Here is a 16,272-nt window from a genome sequence, read left to right on the forward strand (position 1 = left end):
ACAGGTTGTGGTTTAAACAAGCCACCATGGCTTATGAAGCTTGATCGGATCATGAGCATGTGGTCAATAATTACATTTGTCTGCATGCCTGATCTATGTTGGCCTTTTCATACATATAATTCACAGCTCGATGTTGCAGATACTTAGTGGTGAATATATGGGTTTGAGCTGACCCTTCAGTTTCACATAATGACCATGTCTGATGTTCAAACTATTCTCCACATTATGCCTTTGAACTGTCACTGAGGTGCAGTTTTGTGAATTGCACCATGAATGCAGATAACCTGAACCAATATCTGTAATTGTTGGGGGTGAATCCTGTGGTGCTACTGATGGCAGAAATTGTTGCCAAGATGATCCATCTGGATCTCTAAACAGATGGCACTTAATAAGCATCACTCTATGTCAACCAGAGTATAGATTCAAGCAGAGAATCCTAAAAACCCTTAGCTAAAAACAGTTTCAGGAACACATGTATTTTCTAATAGGAGATTATTTAGGGACAATTATCCCACAAGTCCCATTGCTTTTATTACAGATCTGTAAACTAAAAAATTAGAGAAGCTTGTGAAATTCAATGCTAGTCACTGTAATAAATTGAACTACTTACTTTTTAAATATTTGAGTTTCTGTATAGCAGTGCAAGTGCTAAACAGCACCAACAACACTTGAAAGTTCCTGTTTCTCTTTTAGATTCTACTTTTACCCTGCACCAGTGGAAAACAGCAGGTGTTACTGTTGTTGCAAACAGAAGGTGAAAACTGGAACAGGTTTCAGATCCACCCAAATATGCAATACAAATGCATAACCAGGCGTCTGTCTGCATATTCTATTCAGCAATCACAGTATGTGAAACTAGAGAGGTCTGTTGATATTTCAGCGGAAGAAGCATCACCTCTGCTGACTTCCTGCTATGGAGGCCTATGCCATTCTTCCCCAGTCTTTTTCTCTTCCCAGCAGAGCACAACATGAGGATTCTAACCATAATCTTTCTTAGGTTAAAACTGGCCAGCCAGGGCTGGCTTTGTGACACAGAATGAATAATGTAAAGATTGTTAGCAAGAGGCATCCATAAGCTAAGACCTTTTCATTGTGGAGTTAGTACTTGTCCATGCCAGGAGTTCATTGCAAAGAGCAGGTCTGGATGAGATACCAGCTAACGACAATGGGCAAAAAAGCATTTTTTTTGAAGCTAGAAGCAAAATGTTATTTGCAGGTAAAAAATGGATATGTCATGGTCAAAATCATCTCAGAATAGGGGATTTGCAGCTTTGTGTGAAAGTAAAGGGAAACTAAGAAGCAAGTGACCTTAAGTTGGGTGGCATCACTTCCAGGTAATGTGCATTTACCTAAAAGGTCCTAAAAGATTTCAATACATAGGGATGCCCATAGCCCTCCAAACGCATAGGATGGACATTGTATGCAGGGCAGAAAGATGCAGACATAAGATTGCTTCTGGTTCCTCTCACTCTGGAAAGGACTTAGATGGCCCATTTTGGCTAAGTGTGAGGTTCAGCTAGGATGTGTTGTCTCTTGGAAGTTCGAGTCTCCTCCCGCCTCCATCTCTTAAACCTCTCCTTCAGGGTTGTTCTTATGGCCTTGGGGAAGCAACCAGCATGGTTCTTTTCATGTCAGCTACCAATTGCGTTTTTAGAAGCACAAAAAAGCTGACTGGCCTCTAGACACTGCCTAGTGGTCTTAGGATTGTTCTGCCCATCAAATGAATGTTGCACGACACAGTAGTAATCATTAACAATCCTCCTGCTTCTTTTGTGCATGATAATTGTCATATGAACAAGAAATGATACTGAAGAAAGGTTCACATTAGGTAGCTGCTAAACATATGCATGGTTGGATTCATTTTAGAGAAATCTGAAAAAAGAAGTTTGTCCAAAATCTGTTGGCAATGAATTAATTAATTTTGCCCTCACCTGCTTTGGAGCCACTTGCAACTGATAGCTTGGATGAGTGAGCCAAGACACTACAGGCTAAGGAAACTCCAATTTTGTCTTCATATGGGCTTCTAAAATAACACACATAAACACACACACATCATTGCTGTAAACGTAGCAGGAACATCCAAAGAATAGGGACAGAGAACAAGTAACACCCCATCCCCATCACTTCAGCGTTGTTCTTGGAACTTTTTAGAACTGCCCCAGAATGAGAGAGCTGGGCACATGGGCCTTCTGTGATGCAGGCGGAAAGAAATCCAACTGCTATTTCTTGTACGTTGCACTTTTGAGGACAGGTTCCTGCTGACATTATTCATGTATTTTAATATAATGAATATTGTGTTTTAATTATTGCTATTGCCTATTTTGCAATAAATGCAAGTTGTTACAATGTTGGCTTTATTGAAATGGATTGTTTATACAGATAGTTATACTATATTTTGAAATGAATTGGTATTAAAAAGTATTTTTCAATGAAAAAGCAGCAGTACTGATCATAAGAAAAAAAATCAAAATCTGTATTTTGAATTTTAAAAAGGTTGAATATGAAAAAATCAAATTTATGTATTAATATTCCTGTAATATATGCATGAAGTCAACCAAATGATCACAAAAAGCGTGCAAGCTTTTAAGATTTCAAAATCTCCTGATCAGGCAAGATATTACAAAAAACAGACATGGCCAGGGGTGGGAGGAATAGGGAGAAAAAGCCCTGACTAAAGTCACCTGTTTGTATTTTCAGAGTTCCAAGCTGAAAAGGCGGGGACAGGGGGTCTGCAGACATCCAAACTAGGTTTTGCAGCCTGTATGATGATTACAAGGATGGATCTAGAGCTGCCCTTAGGATTGCTGAGAACAAGAAAGGGGGAAATGTTGACTACCCCATTTTGAGGCAACTCTCCTCCTCCTGTTGTTACTCTGATGTGCATATGGGCCCATTTTGTCAGTGGAACAGAGAGGGCACCTGGGCAGTCTTTATATTAATCAAGTTGGACATAATGTTGAATGCTGCACACTGTATAAGATGCCTGATAATGAGATCTGAAGGTCTCCTAAACCGGCACATTTTTGCAGTTTTTGGTTGCCTAATAAAAGCATCACGCTAATATGTAATTTAGACGCGTGTATGTGGAAAAGCAGGGTAACATTCTGATGGCAACAGCAGTACTTCTTGCTTAACGTGGTAATTTTCAGAAAATCCTGGGCAAGTTCATAAATACTGGTTTTGTTCATATTATGCTTCTGTTTACATACACAGCTTGTCTGAAGAACTTCATAGCCTGATGACCAACATCTTTTCCATACGTAGCACCTGGAAAGTAAATGACTGCTACTCCTTTGTAGACATCTTCAAGTGCGGATGGGAGGTCCTGCTTGACTGCAGTTACAGTAACAACCCTGCTTCCATGAACCAGCACCTTGTCATCCTTCCTTATGGTAGCTCCGTGAAAGACCTCCAGGCCTAGCTCTTTTGCATGAAGGAGCCCTACAAAAAGGACAAACAACATTGGCTGCATCAGTGTGGGCAATTGTATTGTCAGTGCTAGCACTTTATGGGAGAATTTTCCCCAATTTTCACTGGGAGAGAGAGAAAAAAATACCTTTACATTTTTCCAGAATGTCTCTGTTGAAATGCTTAACAAGAAATAAGAATAGTGCAATTGGGTACATTTTATTCAGAAGTAATTCCCATTCATTTCAGTGGTGCTTACTCATAGGTAAATGAGAATGCAGTCCCAATAAATAATTTAAAGTACTAGAGGATTACTGGAGTAATTTTCTTTGGTGAAGTATAACAAGTAACATAAAGCAAAAATCTCATGAGTTATTGTTATGGCTTGCAATAGAAATAGTCAGAAAAGAAGAATTACCTGTGATCTCATTGCACTCCTTAGAGCATCCTTCATACTCTTTGCTTACCATGACAACTGACACAGCATTACAGTTATCTAACCAAGCCACAGTGAAATCGCTGAGCCTGCCATCAATAGTGGCTTGGATTACTTCATAAAGATCATTTTTTACAAGTTGAAGAACTACCTGTAAAAATGAACACAGCAGGTAAATGTGCATATTTAAATTACTTTTGTAATAACTACTGTATTTTTAAATCCAAAATATTATTTTTGTTTCCAAAAATCTCTGAAATGAAGTTTTCTAGTGACCACAAGCCACAGCGGAACATTTAAGGAACAAACCTATGCATATTTAGGCAGAAAAGAGTCTGTAATTTCCAGCATGTCCCAGACAACATGCTTGGAGGGATGCTGAAATGAGCACAGCGCTGCACTCTTACTAAAGTTTTCTTAATTCCCTTAAATGTGGTCAAGCAGCAGGTAGAGCACCTAGCTGGCTTCTTTCCAGTCCCAATGTAATTGTGAACTATGTTGGACGTACAATGAACAATGCTGGACGTACCAAAACTTTGTTTAAAGCTTTAAACTTTTTTTTTTCATATTGCAAATGCCAGCTGTCAAACCTGCTTTCATTTATCTCCATTTTGACAGCTATGGGCAGTCCCTTTAAGGTGCTCCAGCATGAGAGTTTTTCCTATATTTGGCAAGCTTTTAAAAATTATTTTGGTGTCTGTTAATGTTTGCAAATTTTCAAAATGCATATGTACATATGTGTGTGTATATATAAAATTGCACTTGCAGAGTTGCACACATGTGTGCAAATGGGGAAGCTCAGGTGGGAAGTCCAGCAGGTATCCACCCCGGGTTTTGCCCGCAGAAACAGTAGGTAAGTTTATTGTTTTCTTGGTTATTTCTAACAGCTGTCAAAAGGCAAGATGTCAAATGCATCCAAAGCATAAGTGATCTTGGCTCATGAAAAACAAGTGGTGCATCATTAATTCCCCTGGTCAAGGCCAGATCCTTCGGTTCCAAAGTGCCCTCACTTTCGCACTTTTCCCCAGGAACACGCCAGGGCACAAGCCACCCACTTCATGGGAGTAGCTACATTGACAGTAATACTTCAGTTTTCGAGTGGAATTTTAAATGGGTTTTTTAAAAATGGGTTTTTAAGGGGTTTAAAAAGGGTTCTTTTAAACATGGCAGGAAAGTCTGTAACTGTGTTATATTTGCTTCCTCTTACTTAATTCACACTGCCAAGTACAACACTATAAACACTACCGTTGTGCTACCACTGCAAAAATTACAAAGATTTGTTGGTTTAGTGGTTTTCTGCTTCACCTGGCACTGAGGGTCACCAAAATGGCAGTCAAAGCTTAAGACTTTCAACCCATCTTTGGTAAGCATCAATTCTATTTGCAGCACACCTGGACAGAGAAAAGTAAAAGAAAAATTAAGAGAATGATAGAGGTTAATTATATCTGTGCATACCTCTCGTGCATATGTTCTTGCATTCTCTTTCCTTTTAGCCTGTAGGTGCCAGCAGTGGACTATTTATTCACTTATTCAGGCTTCCACACCCTCAGAGTTATAGATTCCTTTTTATTACAAGTTACACTTGGAAACTTAACCTGGTAGCAAGCAAAGCACCTCCTACTGGCTTCCACATCACCAACATACTCCCAGAGGGATGGCACAACAACAAAGCCACACCTGGTGGGACTGACCCACATCAGGTACATGTTAGAATCATTCCTTCACAGGCCCCATAAACTACATTAGGTCTGCAGAGTGGCTTCACAGGAAGTCGAATTTAACTCAGCAGGCCATACTCTTGGGCAAACATACTTTGGATTGCCTTGGAAGTATACCACAGCATAGAACAAGACTAAGGTATAAGCTGAAGTAAAGTGCAACAAATCTACAAGTTCAACAAATCCGATGGAATCTGAGCTAGCAGTGACTGAGCAAGAAAGGGATCTTGGGTAGTGGTAGGCAGCTCAATGGAAATGTCAGCAGAGTGCACGGTTGCTGTGAAAAAGGCAAACTTCATGCTAGGCATCTTTAGGAATGGAATGGAAAATAGAACTGCCAACATCGTACTCCCCTTACACAAATCTTTGGTGCAACTGCACTTGGGGAATATTGTATTCTGTTCAAGTTGCCTTACCTGAAAAGGACATTGTTGAGTTGGAAGAAGTACAGAAAAGGGCAACAAAAAAGATCAAGTGGCTGGAGCAGCTCTCCTACAAGGAGCAACTATGACAACGGGGACTGTCAGCTAAGACAGGTGGTGAGTAAGGGGAGATATGACAGAGATATTTTACATAATGCTTGGTGTAGAGAAAGTTGAGAAGGAGACTTTTTCCCCCTCTGCCATAACACTTGAACCTGGGGTCACCCCATGAAGCTGATTGGTGGGAGGTACAGGACAGATAAAAGGAAGCACTTCTTCATACAATGTAGAGTTAAACTCTGGAATTAGCTGCCATAGGAAGTGGTTATGACCACCAATCTGGATGGTTTTAAAAGGGGATTGGACAGTGTCATGAAGGAAGAGGTTAACAGTGGCAACAGAGGTGGCCTGCCTGCATACACCAATCACTGAGGAGCCTAGACAGGCGAAGGGCTTGCACCCATGCTGCTTGAGCGATCCTCTGGCCAGCTGCCTTGCCCCCATGTGTACAACATGCTGGACTAGATGGACCTTTACTCTGATCCAGCATGGCTATTCTTCTGTTCTTGTGTCAGTGGAAAAAGCTCACATTTTCCATTAATCAAAATACCCTCTAGAAACTGACAAAATGGGACTCATAAGAACTTACTGCACTGAGAAGACAACAACAGCCATATATATTCAACATCTAATTCATAAAGCAATTCAAAAACATAGCACAAAGTAGTATCACATGTGAGGATAATCTACAGAACAATTCTCTTTCCTAATACCATGAATGAGTGTCACCTCTTACCTACGTATGACATGCCTTCTTGCTTTATGCTGTCAAGAATGTGTTGAAGGAGTGTGCTTTTAATTTTTCTTAGAAGAACTTCAGAAAGCTATAAAGTGGTAGGAAATGGAGGTTTTAAGAACTCTCTATGCTAGGTTTCTCTCCAATGCACATATAATACTGTATTATAAAATTGACTGAAGAGAATGAATCTAATACTTGTTAGAGTAGCATTCCCCTAGAATAGTTAGCAATTTAAAACGAAGCATTTATATCATGCATGGTCCATATAGGCAATATATTATTTAGCAGAATAGTACTTGTGGATCATTCCACTGTGGGATTCAAAAACTGAACGTAAATCATCCTTTACAGTTCACATTGCATTGCTCTTTTACTAATGGTTGATAATTGGTCAACGCAGCACTGCAGCTACCACAATAATCCAGCAATAATCTGATTCTGCTCTCAGGCAGGCAATGATGTCCACGTGCTACTACTTGCAACTGCTTATTGAGCAGGAGGGCAATGTCCTACGTGTGAGCTTCCCGTAATTCCTTCGTTTGGCTACTGCAGGAACAACATGCTGGAACAGAGAGGCCTTGGTCCACTCTAGCAATGTAGCTCCTGCAACCCAGTTCTGCTGGGAAACAGGCGTGCAAGGGCTAAGCCTGAACCGATTCACAAGACTATTGGTATTCTGAGAAAAAGAAGTAAACATCTGCATCTTTCTGAATTTTGCATAAATCATATTTACTATTCTTATTTTAAATCCTTGTGCGCAGTTCAATGGTTTTTTAGAAGCCAAGCAGTATATCCATATTAATACCAAACAAATATTATTGTCCACACAATTTAAGATTGCAGATTACCTTTGCAATCTTAGGGAATAGAAACTTGATTGTTTTTAACAGAAAAACAAAGAAAGCAGGTGTTATCAGGTTATATTTAACATACAGAACCAGTTTCTGCTGGTGCAATACAACACAACCTGCTAGAATCTTGACAACGTCATATTCCTGTATTAAAAATAAGCCAATAGGTATTGTGGTTTTCCTAGAAGGGCTAGAAAAAAGCATCAAAGAAATGATTCAGAAAACAGATTATATGACTTCCATTACATATGGTATTTCGCCATCTCAGCTTTATCACATGAAATCCTAAATAGATTGTGAAGAATCTTTTTATACCTGAGGTACAGGACCATAAGCTCCCATTCTGACAGTGCCTGTACACTGGCCTCCATCTAGGAGTTGCCGCTGTACCTGGACTGGTGGCATAACAGCAAAAGTGACTCCATCCACAAAGCACAAGATCTGTGAAAAAATGAAAGAAAACAAAGAGCACGTGTGAAGAACAAAAACCACTGTGTTGTGTGTTCTTTTCCATTAGCAACGTGCATCAGGTTGCCAGCTGTTCAACCAGACCTTGCAGCTGTGACTTTAACAGTGGCTTGATCTGCAGAAGTGAGCAGGAACTTTTGACATCAGGGAGGTGACCATTCACCTGCTGTGAGGGCCATTGTTTTGCAGGCCTTGTAAAATTTAGCAAACTATTCTGTCGTCCTCTACCCTTGCAATGAGCTGAAAACATTGATGGAAACAAACCACAAGTGCTTATTTCCCCCTACTGCATATGCTGGTTTCATGCCAGAAAGGATTCCTTAGTTACATTTGCAGACAAGTCCTGTTGTCAGAGACCAGGTGGCATGGCTTGTTTGGGTGGGCAGCAACCCTCAAGCAGCTCTTACTTGAACATCGGTGCCTTGCCACCTGGATTTAGACAAACGTGCCACCTGGATTTAGACAATGCCACAAGCTGTGCCAGTGACGGTAGTTAGACAAACCCAGCCAGCCTGCACTGCAGGGAGAATATTCCACTATGCTTTAGCATGATGGTGTGAACTCAGCCACGCTTCTGAACCTCTTCCTTCCACACACCCTCGCCAGGTCTACTTCCCTGTTTGTGGAGCTGCTGGGGGTGGGGCAGGGCAAGAGGAGGAGGACTTCCTATAGTAGCTTTGCCCACCTCGGTAACCCCAGATGCCTGGGTCAGATTATAATCTCCATGATGGCTGGGAAGATGTACAATACAGATGAAGGCCTCCAGTTTGGAGACAGCTGCTACACAGTAGTTCAGGCCAGCTGTTTGACAATGAAGCAAATGAAATTCATGCAGAATGAGCGCATGTCCTTCCAGAGAATGAGCCCTTCTCTGGAAGCTGCTCCCCCACCCTCCAATCATCCAGCCCCCTCTTCAACTCTGAAAAGAGTTGTAAACAGAACCCAAACATCCTTTGATGGACATTCCAATGACTATGCATCAAGATCGACTTGATGCTAAAAACAATGCACTTTGGTCTCTTAAATGCTGATAGTTTCGATTATGCAGGAGGCATCAGTTCAGTATCTCTTATAAAGCACTCCCTTATATAAGCAGCAGTCTAGCTTGTCTGCAGGTTTTTTGGTCCCCCTGTCATTTAGCCAGTTCTTCCTAATATTTAGCCATCTCAGGGCCCTATTATTATTTATTATTTGTACCACTTCTATATTACTATTTTAAAATAAACATATCTTTTTAGGTTGGTCAGGCTAAGAGGAAGATAGGATCACCCAGCAAACCTCATGGCAGAACGAAAGTTCTTGAGACTGAATTCCCATTCCAACACATTATACTACCCCTCACTGGAAACTATTATGAACGTCTGTTATGAGAAATACTTAATAATAAGGATATGCCCAGCATTGTGCTAGGGGCTATGAAAATTGTGTTTATGTTGCTTCTGTTAAGAAATCAGATTAAGATTTTCACACATATAAGAACAATCCAAGCAAATATGTCTATGTTATTTACTAGGAAACGTACAGAAAACTCTTCCCCTTCAAGAAGTTCTTCTATGATAACCATCTCTTGGTGGTCTCCAAAAATGCGGTCCTGCATTATAAATATGACATCCTCTGGTGAGCTCTTCTTTCTTTACATCTTTCCTTTTTTTAAAATGAAAATCCATTTTTAGACCATTTCCTATCCAAATAGTCACTGTTTGTTCTTCACATGCTGCCCACATTGCACTCTGACGCTACACTGGTCAAATAAAATAAAAATCAGGTATGTTTTGCAAGATAAATTATACGAGCAGACAGTGTATGTCAGAATGCATGGATGTGGTCTCGATCCTATGAAACTGAGCAAGCATTTGGGAATAAAAGCAGACTGTGTGGCAGCATTGTGGAGATATGTATGTGAGAAAAACTACCTCAACAGTTTGACTGAGATAATGATTTACACAGCCAGAAGGAAAATTATATGCAGACCTCCTAGGCAGGCTGCATCACCTCAGAATACCAACCAGAGATTACATGTTTGAATCTTCATAGATAGACAGATATATCCTTGGTCATTAATCAATAAATATCCTCCCCATAGAACCCTTCTCCTTGAGAAGCTACCTGTGTACAGGCAGAGTGTTTCACAGGGAGATATTTCAATGTGAAATGTTACTCCTTGCATTTTCAAGAGTCATAGTCCAGGAGAACTATGAGCAACTGAATGTACAGATGGCTAAGGGCGTAATCCATTCCTATGGCTTCCCAGTGTTGTCTGTTTTGGAGCTGGGATTCTGAAACTGAGCATCCATTCTGCCACCTTGCAGAAAAAAATGGCAGACTGGGGGAAGAGAGCAAAAGAAGCTGGTGCACTGACAAGAATCAGTGTAAGGTGCTGATCTCAGCTTCCTTCCTTTCTCCTCCCCAGTGCTAAATCTAATCTGCCAAAAAGGTCATCTAGAATAAATGCACAGGGTGAGGTGTGGCAACAGTGGCAAAGACCTCCACCATTCCTCCCTGCATGCATTGGATGCGTATTAGCCTCTGACTTCAGAAGCTCTTGTGCATCAAGGGTGTTGGACCCTAGATTGCACCCTAACTGTATTGACTGATACAGTTAGTCAGATATTTGGCTTATACAAATTCACCTAGTTGGCAAGTAGGTTGGTCTCTGATCTTTGAGAGTGCAACCTACAGTTCTCACTTCTAACAGTTTGTCTATTTTACTTTCCCTTATTAAAATATTTGTATCTTACCCGTTTGCCCCAAAGAACCCCCAAGATACTAAAACCAGAATACCTCAAATCAAAATCAAGAATAATTTTAGCTGAACTCCAGCTATGAATTTCAGTTTGTTATGATGAACATAGAGAAAACATGGCACATACACCACAAAACTAATGCTCCATAATGGATTTTAGTCATGGTTCAGTTTGAAATACTGGGACTCAACTCTCTTGCATTTAAGCATTTACCGTTACATAAAGCTGACAAATCAGAATAAAGCACATGACAGTTTAACACCAAGTCACCTGCAGAATTTCTTGTGCTGCCTGGCAGGCTTCTTCTTTGTTGGATGTAAGAATTACCTCTTTTCTAGAACCAAAGCCACTAGGCTTTACCACTAATGCGGGAAAGTCTGCACTTTAAATTAAGATATAGCATATTAGAGGAAAACCAGATTTATACTACATTGTCAACATTTCTCTTTCATTCAAACCAATTCTGGAATGCTACATTTGGCATAGACAAATAGTAATACCCTCCACAGAATCATGACAGTTCTGGTGTGAATTCACTTGTTAGAAGGAAATGGAGGAGAGGCCATAGGCAGTAGTGTGTTTAAAGAAAAGCACCATTGATCTCTCAGTCTTTAAAGAACAAATGTCTACACTATTTCCATTTCTTCCCACTACTCATGTACTATTTTTAACACCTTTTCCACTGTTTTCCTGAGCAATGTTCAAGTTATTTTCACACCACTTCACACTCATGGCCATTTTGGCACATAAGTACATACATACATACAAGACCTGGAAATAATCTAAAGGTTTCCTTTATATTCTGCATGTATACCATTCCAGAAGCAGATGCAAAGGGGGATAGAGCCACAGCTGCCCTGCCCCAATACTGACTACAGATCAGGCAAAACCAGAATGCTGTTGTAATTGATGTCAAATGGTAATACAAGTACACACAAGAAAGGAGAGGGTAAGGAGCAGCGCCCTCTTCAGGGCTAGGAGCTGAACTGCTTCAAGACAGAATGCTCCTAGCACTACTAATCAAAGTACATTTTGCAACTATTCATTTTCCCCCATAACAGTTTTTTTAGGTAACAAAAAAGACAGAAGAGGAGGTACGAAAACGGAAAATTTACATGTGGAAGATATTAGCTGGCACTCTGGTAAAATTCTGTGAATGAGATAGGGCTGCTCTGTGTCATCTTTTACAGAGGATAGTTCTTTATTAAACAGACTGCCAGGGAATGGTTCTCTATTGAAGCCGTTTTCTATTTGAAGGGCGATTCAGTCCAGTTCCAGTTTAATGATAAGAAACCATAAGAAATACTGTCCATCAGTTATATCTGAACATTAGACTGAGCAGGTGAGCATACAGGTCACCCAGTACAGTATTTCAGAGTACAGTGAGATGTACTGTATTTCTATTTAAATTATAACAAATTTTACATTAGCATTTACATTTTTTGGTCATTCATAAGTGGCCACTCCAGGCAGGGCAATTGTGCAATAAAAGCATTGTCTGGAAGCACCCTTGGACTCAGAAACCAATTGCAGACCCCAGCTTGCCATATTTTTTTGGCGCAAAGTTGATCTGTGGAGAGAGATGACACAGGGAAAGCTAATGACTAGATTCAGACAGTATAATAGCACACACCCAAGGACTATGTATGAATAGATTATAGGTTGATGCTGGAACATGTTTTACTGTGTTGCCTGAACCTAACTATGCTAACAAGCCATGGCTTGTTAACTACAAATAAGCCATGAAGAAAATCCATGGCTTGCTGTTGAGTTGGGAATTATGGGTTGTTCACCAAGGCATGTATGGCTGGCTTCAGTCAGCATGATAATCCATGTTCCCACAGGAATTTGCTTTTCAATGACAAGTCACACTGCAACATCAAGCCACAATGAACCCTTGAATGTGGTATATTTTGTTGTTTGAACCCAGAGGGAGACTAAATTAATGTCAAGAGTGGAGAGGCTGATCTTCTAGTTCTAATTCTTCTATATGTCTAATATTAAACTGCTGTATCTTCTCAGTACAGTTGAAAATCCCTTCAGATATATCTTATTCAATATTGGACCTATTTACAGTAGGCCTGTAAATCTAACTGCCCAATTCCATACATATTTACTCAGGCATAAATACTACTGAATTCCAAAACAGTATAGCATAATTGCTGTATAATTTTAATTTCATCAGTTACTAGTTCTCTTTTAAAAGCAAGCAAGCAAGCAAAGGTTAACCATACTGTGACTGTGATCAATTCATCTCTACAATACTGGATGTAACTGCTTATCACTCTATTATTTGCCCATGAAAGCAGATGTAAAACTGTGGCTGAAGCATGTATTTATCACATCCTGAGTACCTGGAGTCTTGACCCCCAAAACCTTAAAAATACTTCTGGGATTCCTGCCAACTTGTACATTTGCCGATATGAAAAACCCAGTATGATAGTCAAATTTAAAGAGCTGATATCTACTAATATGCTAGCAGGGAAAATAACATTTACCTGTTAATAAAGGTTGAAACTTCGTGAAGATTTGAAAATGCCTTCCATCTTGCCGTGGGAATTGCATGTTGATCAAGGAAGACATTAGCAAAAATTCTGTTTGTTCCCAGTTGCACTGCCTTGGCTGTAGGGCCAAAACATCTCACTCCAGCTGCTCCCAAGTCATCAACAATTCCTAACAGTAAAATACTGATAAGCTCGGACAAAACTTCCTATGTAGTTTAGGGTGCAATCCTATGCATGTTTAGATAGAAAAAAGTCCTATAATTCCCAGCATTTCTCAGACAACATGGGAATATTAAGACGTTTTTCTTTCTAACTATACATAAGATTAAGCCTTTAACTTCATATAACTTTTCCTCCACATCCATCTCCAAAAGGCATCAAAGAACTAGAAAAAGCCATCAAAATTATCCTGTGAAGATAATCATTATGAAGGGAAGTTCAAGTTGTTGTAGGGGGCTTTTTACTTTAAAAACAAGGACTGATACCTTTCTTGATGATACACCTTAAAAACATTTTTTCTGGATTTGTAATTGACTTGTCAAAGACAGTTCAGGTGCCTTTAAAAACAGAACTGAAAAAAAATCATGAACCACTGGGCTCTTAGTGGTTACTAACCATGTTACCCAAGAATGGAATTCAGAGTGATTACAAGATTCTTGGGACAAACAGAATGACTGTTTCTATTGCAAGTTTTTAGAAGCATCTAACTGGACACTCTTGAACTACATAGGTCTTTACTTTGCTCAAGCAAAACAATTTTTATGACACGTTCCTAGATGTCATGGACTAGCCTCTCCTAACCCAGGGTATCCAGATGTGTTGGACTACAACTCCCATCACAACAGCAAGCTCTTTTTCACAGCAATGGGTTAGAATGATGGGAGTTGTGGTCCAACTCATCTGGAATGTCCCACATTAGGAAAGGCTGCTGTAGACTTATGTCTGGGGCCCGGCAGGACTATCAGCAAGTGCTGATCTGTCCAGAACAGCAGACCAGAAATTGGTGCCAATTACTACAACTCAGCCAGCTCAGTTCAGTTCTCTTCTGCTCCCTGTTCAGCCATACTGTGTCCTAAATACTGGGCTTCTTGCTCAGTGTAATACAACACCTGTGTTATGCAAGACTGGGGTTTTAATTTTCAGTCTAGAATCAAGCTTTTGGCTTTGTGAGTTGTTCCAACCTTACCAGCTGCAAGCTGAGCTTCTGGTCCAGCAATCACAAATCCAATGTTATGATCCTTGCAGAACTGGGCAAGGATTGTATGGTTGCTAATTAAAACAGCTGAAATGAAAATAAAGATAAATAATTGACAAGTGGGTCCTGATGTAGAAAAATAATAAGCTAATTACAGAAATGTAAAGATCCAGTCAAATAGATAGCTCTGAAACAAAGAAAGAATGCAATGAATTGAACTTCACAAGAAAAGCATCCCCTGGGTGTCAGTCCACCTGCAACAAGGTGGAACTGGGTGGTGGGGGGGGAGGGCGCTGAGGAATCAATCCTATTTGGACAGACCTCTGTCTGATATGGGGCAATCTCCCTTTCCCAGCTGCCAACCTCATGGGCCATCCCATGTTATTCAAGAAGACTTCCTATAGTAAAATCATCACTACCTAAGCAGAAAGGACTTCTCCATTTTAGCCCACATCCATTTAGACATGATTATTGCTTAAAAAACAATTACTGTACAAAAGAGATGTCATACTATTTATTTATTCAATTTAAAATTTGTACCCCATCCTATACATAAAAGTCTCAGGATAGTCCAACAACAAAGGAACAGCATAATATCCATGATAAAAGCCCAACTAAAATAAAAATCAAATCTTAAAATAATGGGAAAATAAAAAGGTTTTACTAACATGCAAACTCAGGGGAGTCATTTTCTTTTCTGCACTATTTAATTATTTAAAATTTTTGTATCCTGCCCTTTTACCGTGTCTAATTGAAACTGGGGAAAAATATTCCAACATTTTTTTAAAAAAACCCTAAACTTTTTCAGATTATGGCCTGCTGAAATTTGGCAGAGCTTCTGTAGGCAAGGCAAAATATTCCTTACTAGCTGACATGTAGCCCATAAACTATAAGTCAGTCATCTTTAATCTGCAGGAACTGTTTGCATTTTTTTCACCTACATTCTGTTTTATTCAGTTTAAAATGCAGACCTGTACAAACAGTGTAATCGTGTTTATTGTTCTCCTGCATAAAAACTTTCTTTCTATGGTAGTGAATCAAATGTGTTCCCCTCACAAAGCACTTATCTTTGTGCCGTATATTGTATACCACTTTTGGGAGGAGGCATGGAACAAATGCTTCCAATACTGTTCATTCAAACATATTAATGCATTTTAAACATAGCTTTTGCTTTCAAGCACTGGTTTGGAGCCAAGATCTGACCTCCATGAGAGGAAAGGATCTTTTATGATGGAAGTGATCAATTTGTGAAAGTCCCTCCACTTGATGATTGAGGATCCCCATCAGCACCATCCTTGGTCCTCTGTGTATCATTTTAAGGAGCTAGAAGATCTACCATGGCAAGAAGAGGGTGGTCCACTATAAGGTGATGATCTTTTTACCTGAATTGGAAATTTTCCCATGATTAGCTGTTCCAGCATTTCCTGGAGCAACCAGTACCTGCTTTACATGGGGAGACTGTGCCAATTTCCAGGCAAGAGCGTGTTCTCTGCCTCCGCTACCAATCACAAGCACTCGATCAGCCATCTACATGTGGAAAACAAGATTTGCATTGTCATTTCCAAGACCAGTGTCTCAATCCTGAATATTTTTTTTAATTGGGAAGTAAATGCAATTATGGCTGCCACCATAAAAAAGGAAAAATGGCCGAGAAAATTATGCAAAATGGCTTCCCTTTTCTGAGGTCAGGAGGCACAGAAAAAGGAAAATCTTGGAAATATTCTTAG

General features: G+C 39.9%; 1 protein-coding gene across 1 annotated transcript in view; it reads right to left on the minus strand.

Moving 5' to 3' along the window:
• Positions 1 to 16,072, minus strand: part of LOC123029413 (trifunctional purine biosynthetic protein adenosine-3-like) — a 28,033-nt gene extending 11,961 nt beyond the window's left edge. Inside the window, exons 1-11 of the mRNA XM_044442393.1 lie at positions 15,928 to 16,072; positions 14,537 to 14,632; positions 13,345 to 13,519; positions 11,117 to 11,228; positions 9,625 to 9,693; positions 7,950 to 8,075; positions 6,781 to 6,868; positions 5,150 to 5,235; positions 3,827 to 3,995; positions 3,210 to 3,441; positions 1,932 to 2,023 (exon numbers count right to left, since the gene is read on the minus strand). Coding sequence (XP_044298328.1) covers positions 1,932 to 2,023; positions 3,210 to 3,441; positions 3,827 to 3,995; positions 5,150 to 5,235; positions 6,781 to 6,868; positions 7,950 to 8,075; positions 9,625 to 9,693; positions 11,117 to 11,228; positions 13,345 to 13,519; positions 14,537 to 14,632; positions 15,928 to 16,072 — 1,390 coding nt within the window. The remainder of the gene's footprint in view (positions 1 to 1,931; positions 2,024 to 3,209; positions 3,442 to 3,826; positions 3,996 to 5,149; positions 5,236 to 6,780; positions 6,869 to 7,949; positions 8,076 to 9,624; positions 9,694 to 11,116; positions 11,229 to 13,344; positions 13,520 to 14,536; positions 14,633 to 15,927) is intronic.
• Between the last annotated feature and the right edge of the window lie 200 nt (positions 16,073 to 16,272).

Source organism: Varanus komodoensis, unplaced genomic scaffold (assembly GCF_004798865.1).
Source record: "Varanus komodoensis strain SLA01 unplaced genomic scaffold, ASM479886v1 scaffold4, whole genome shotgun sequence".
NCBI classification, from domain to species: Eukaryota; Metazoa; Chordata; class Lepidosauria; order Squamata; family Varanidae; genus Varanus; species Varanus komodoensis.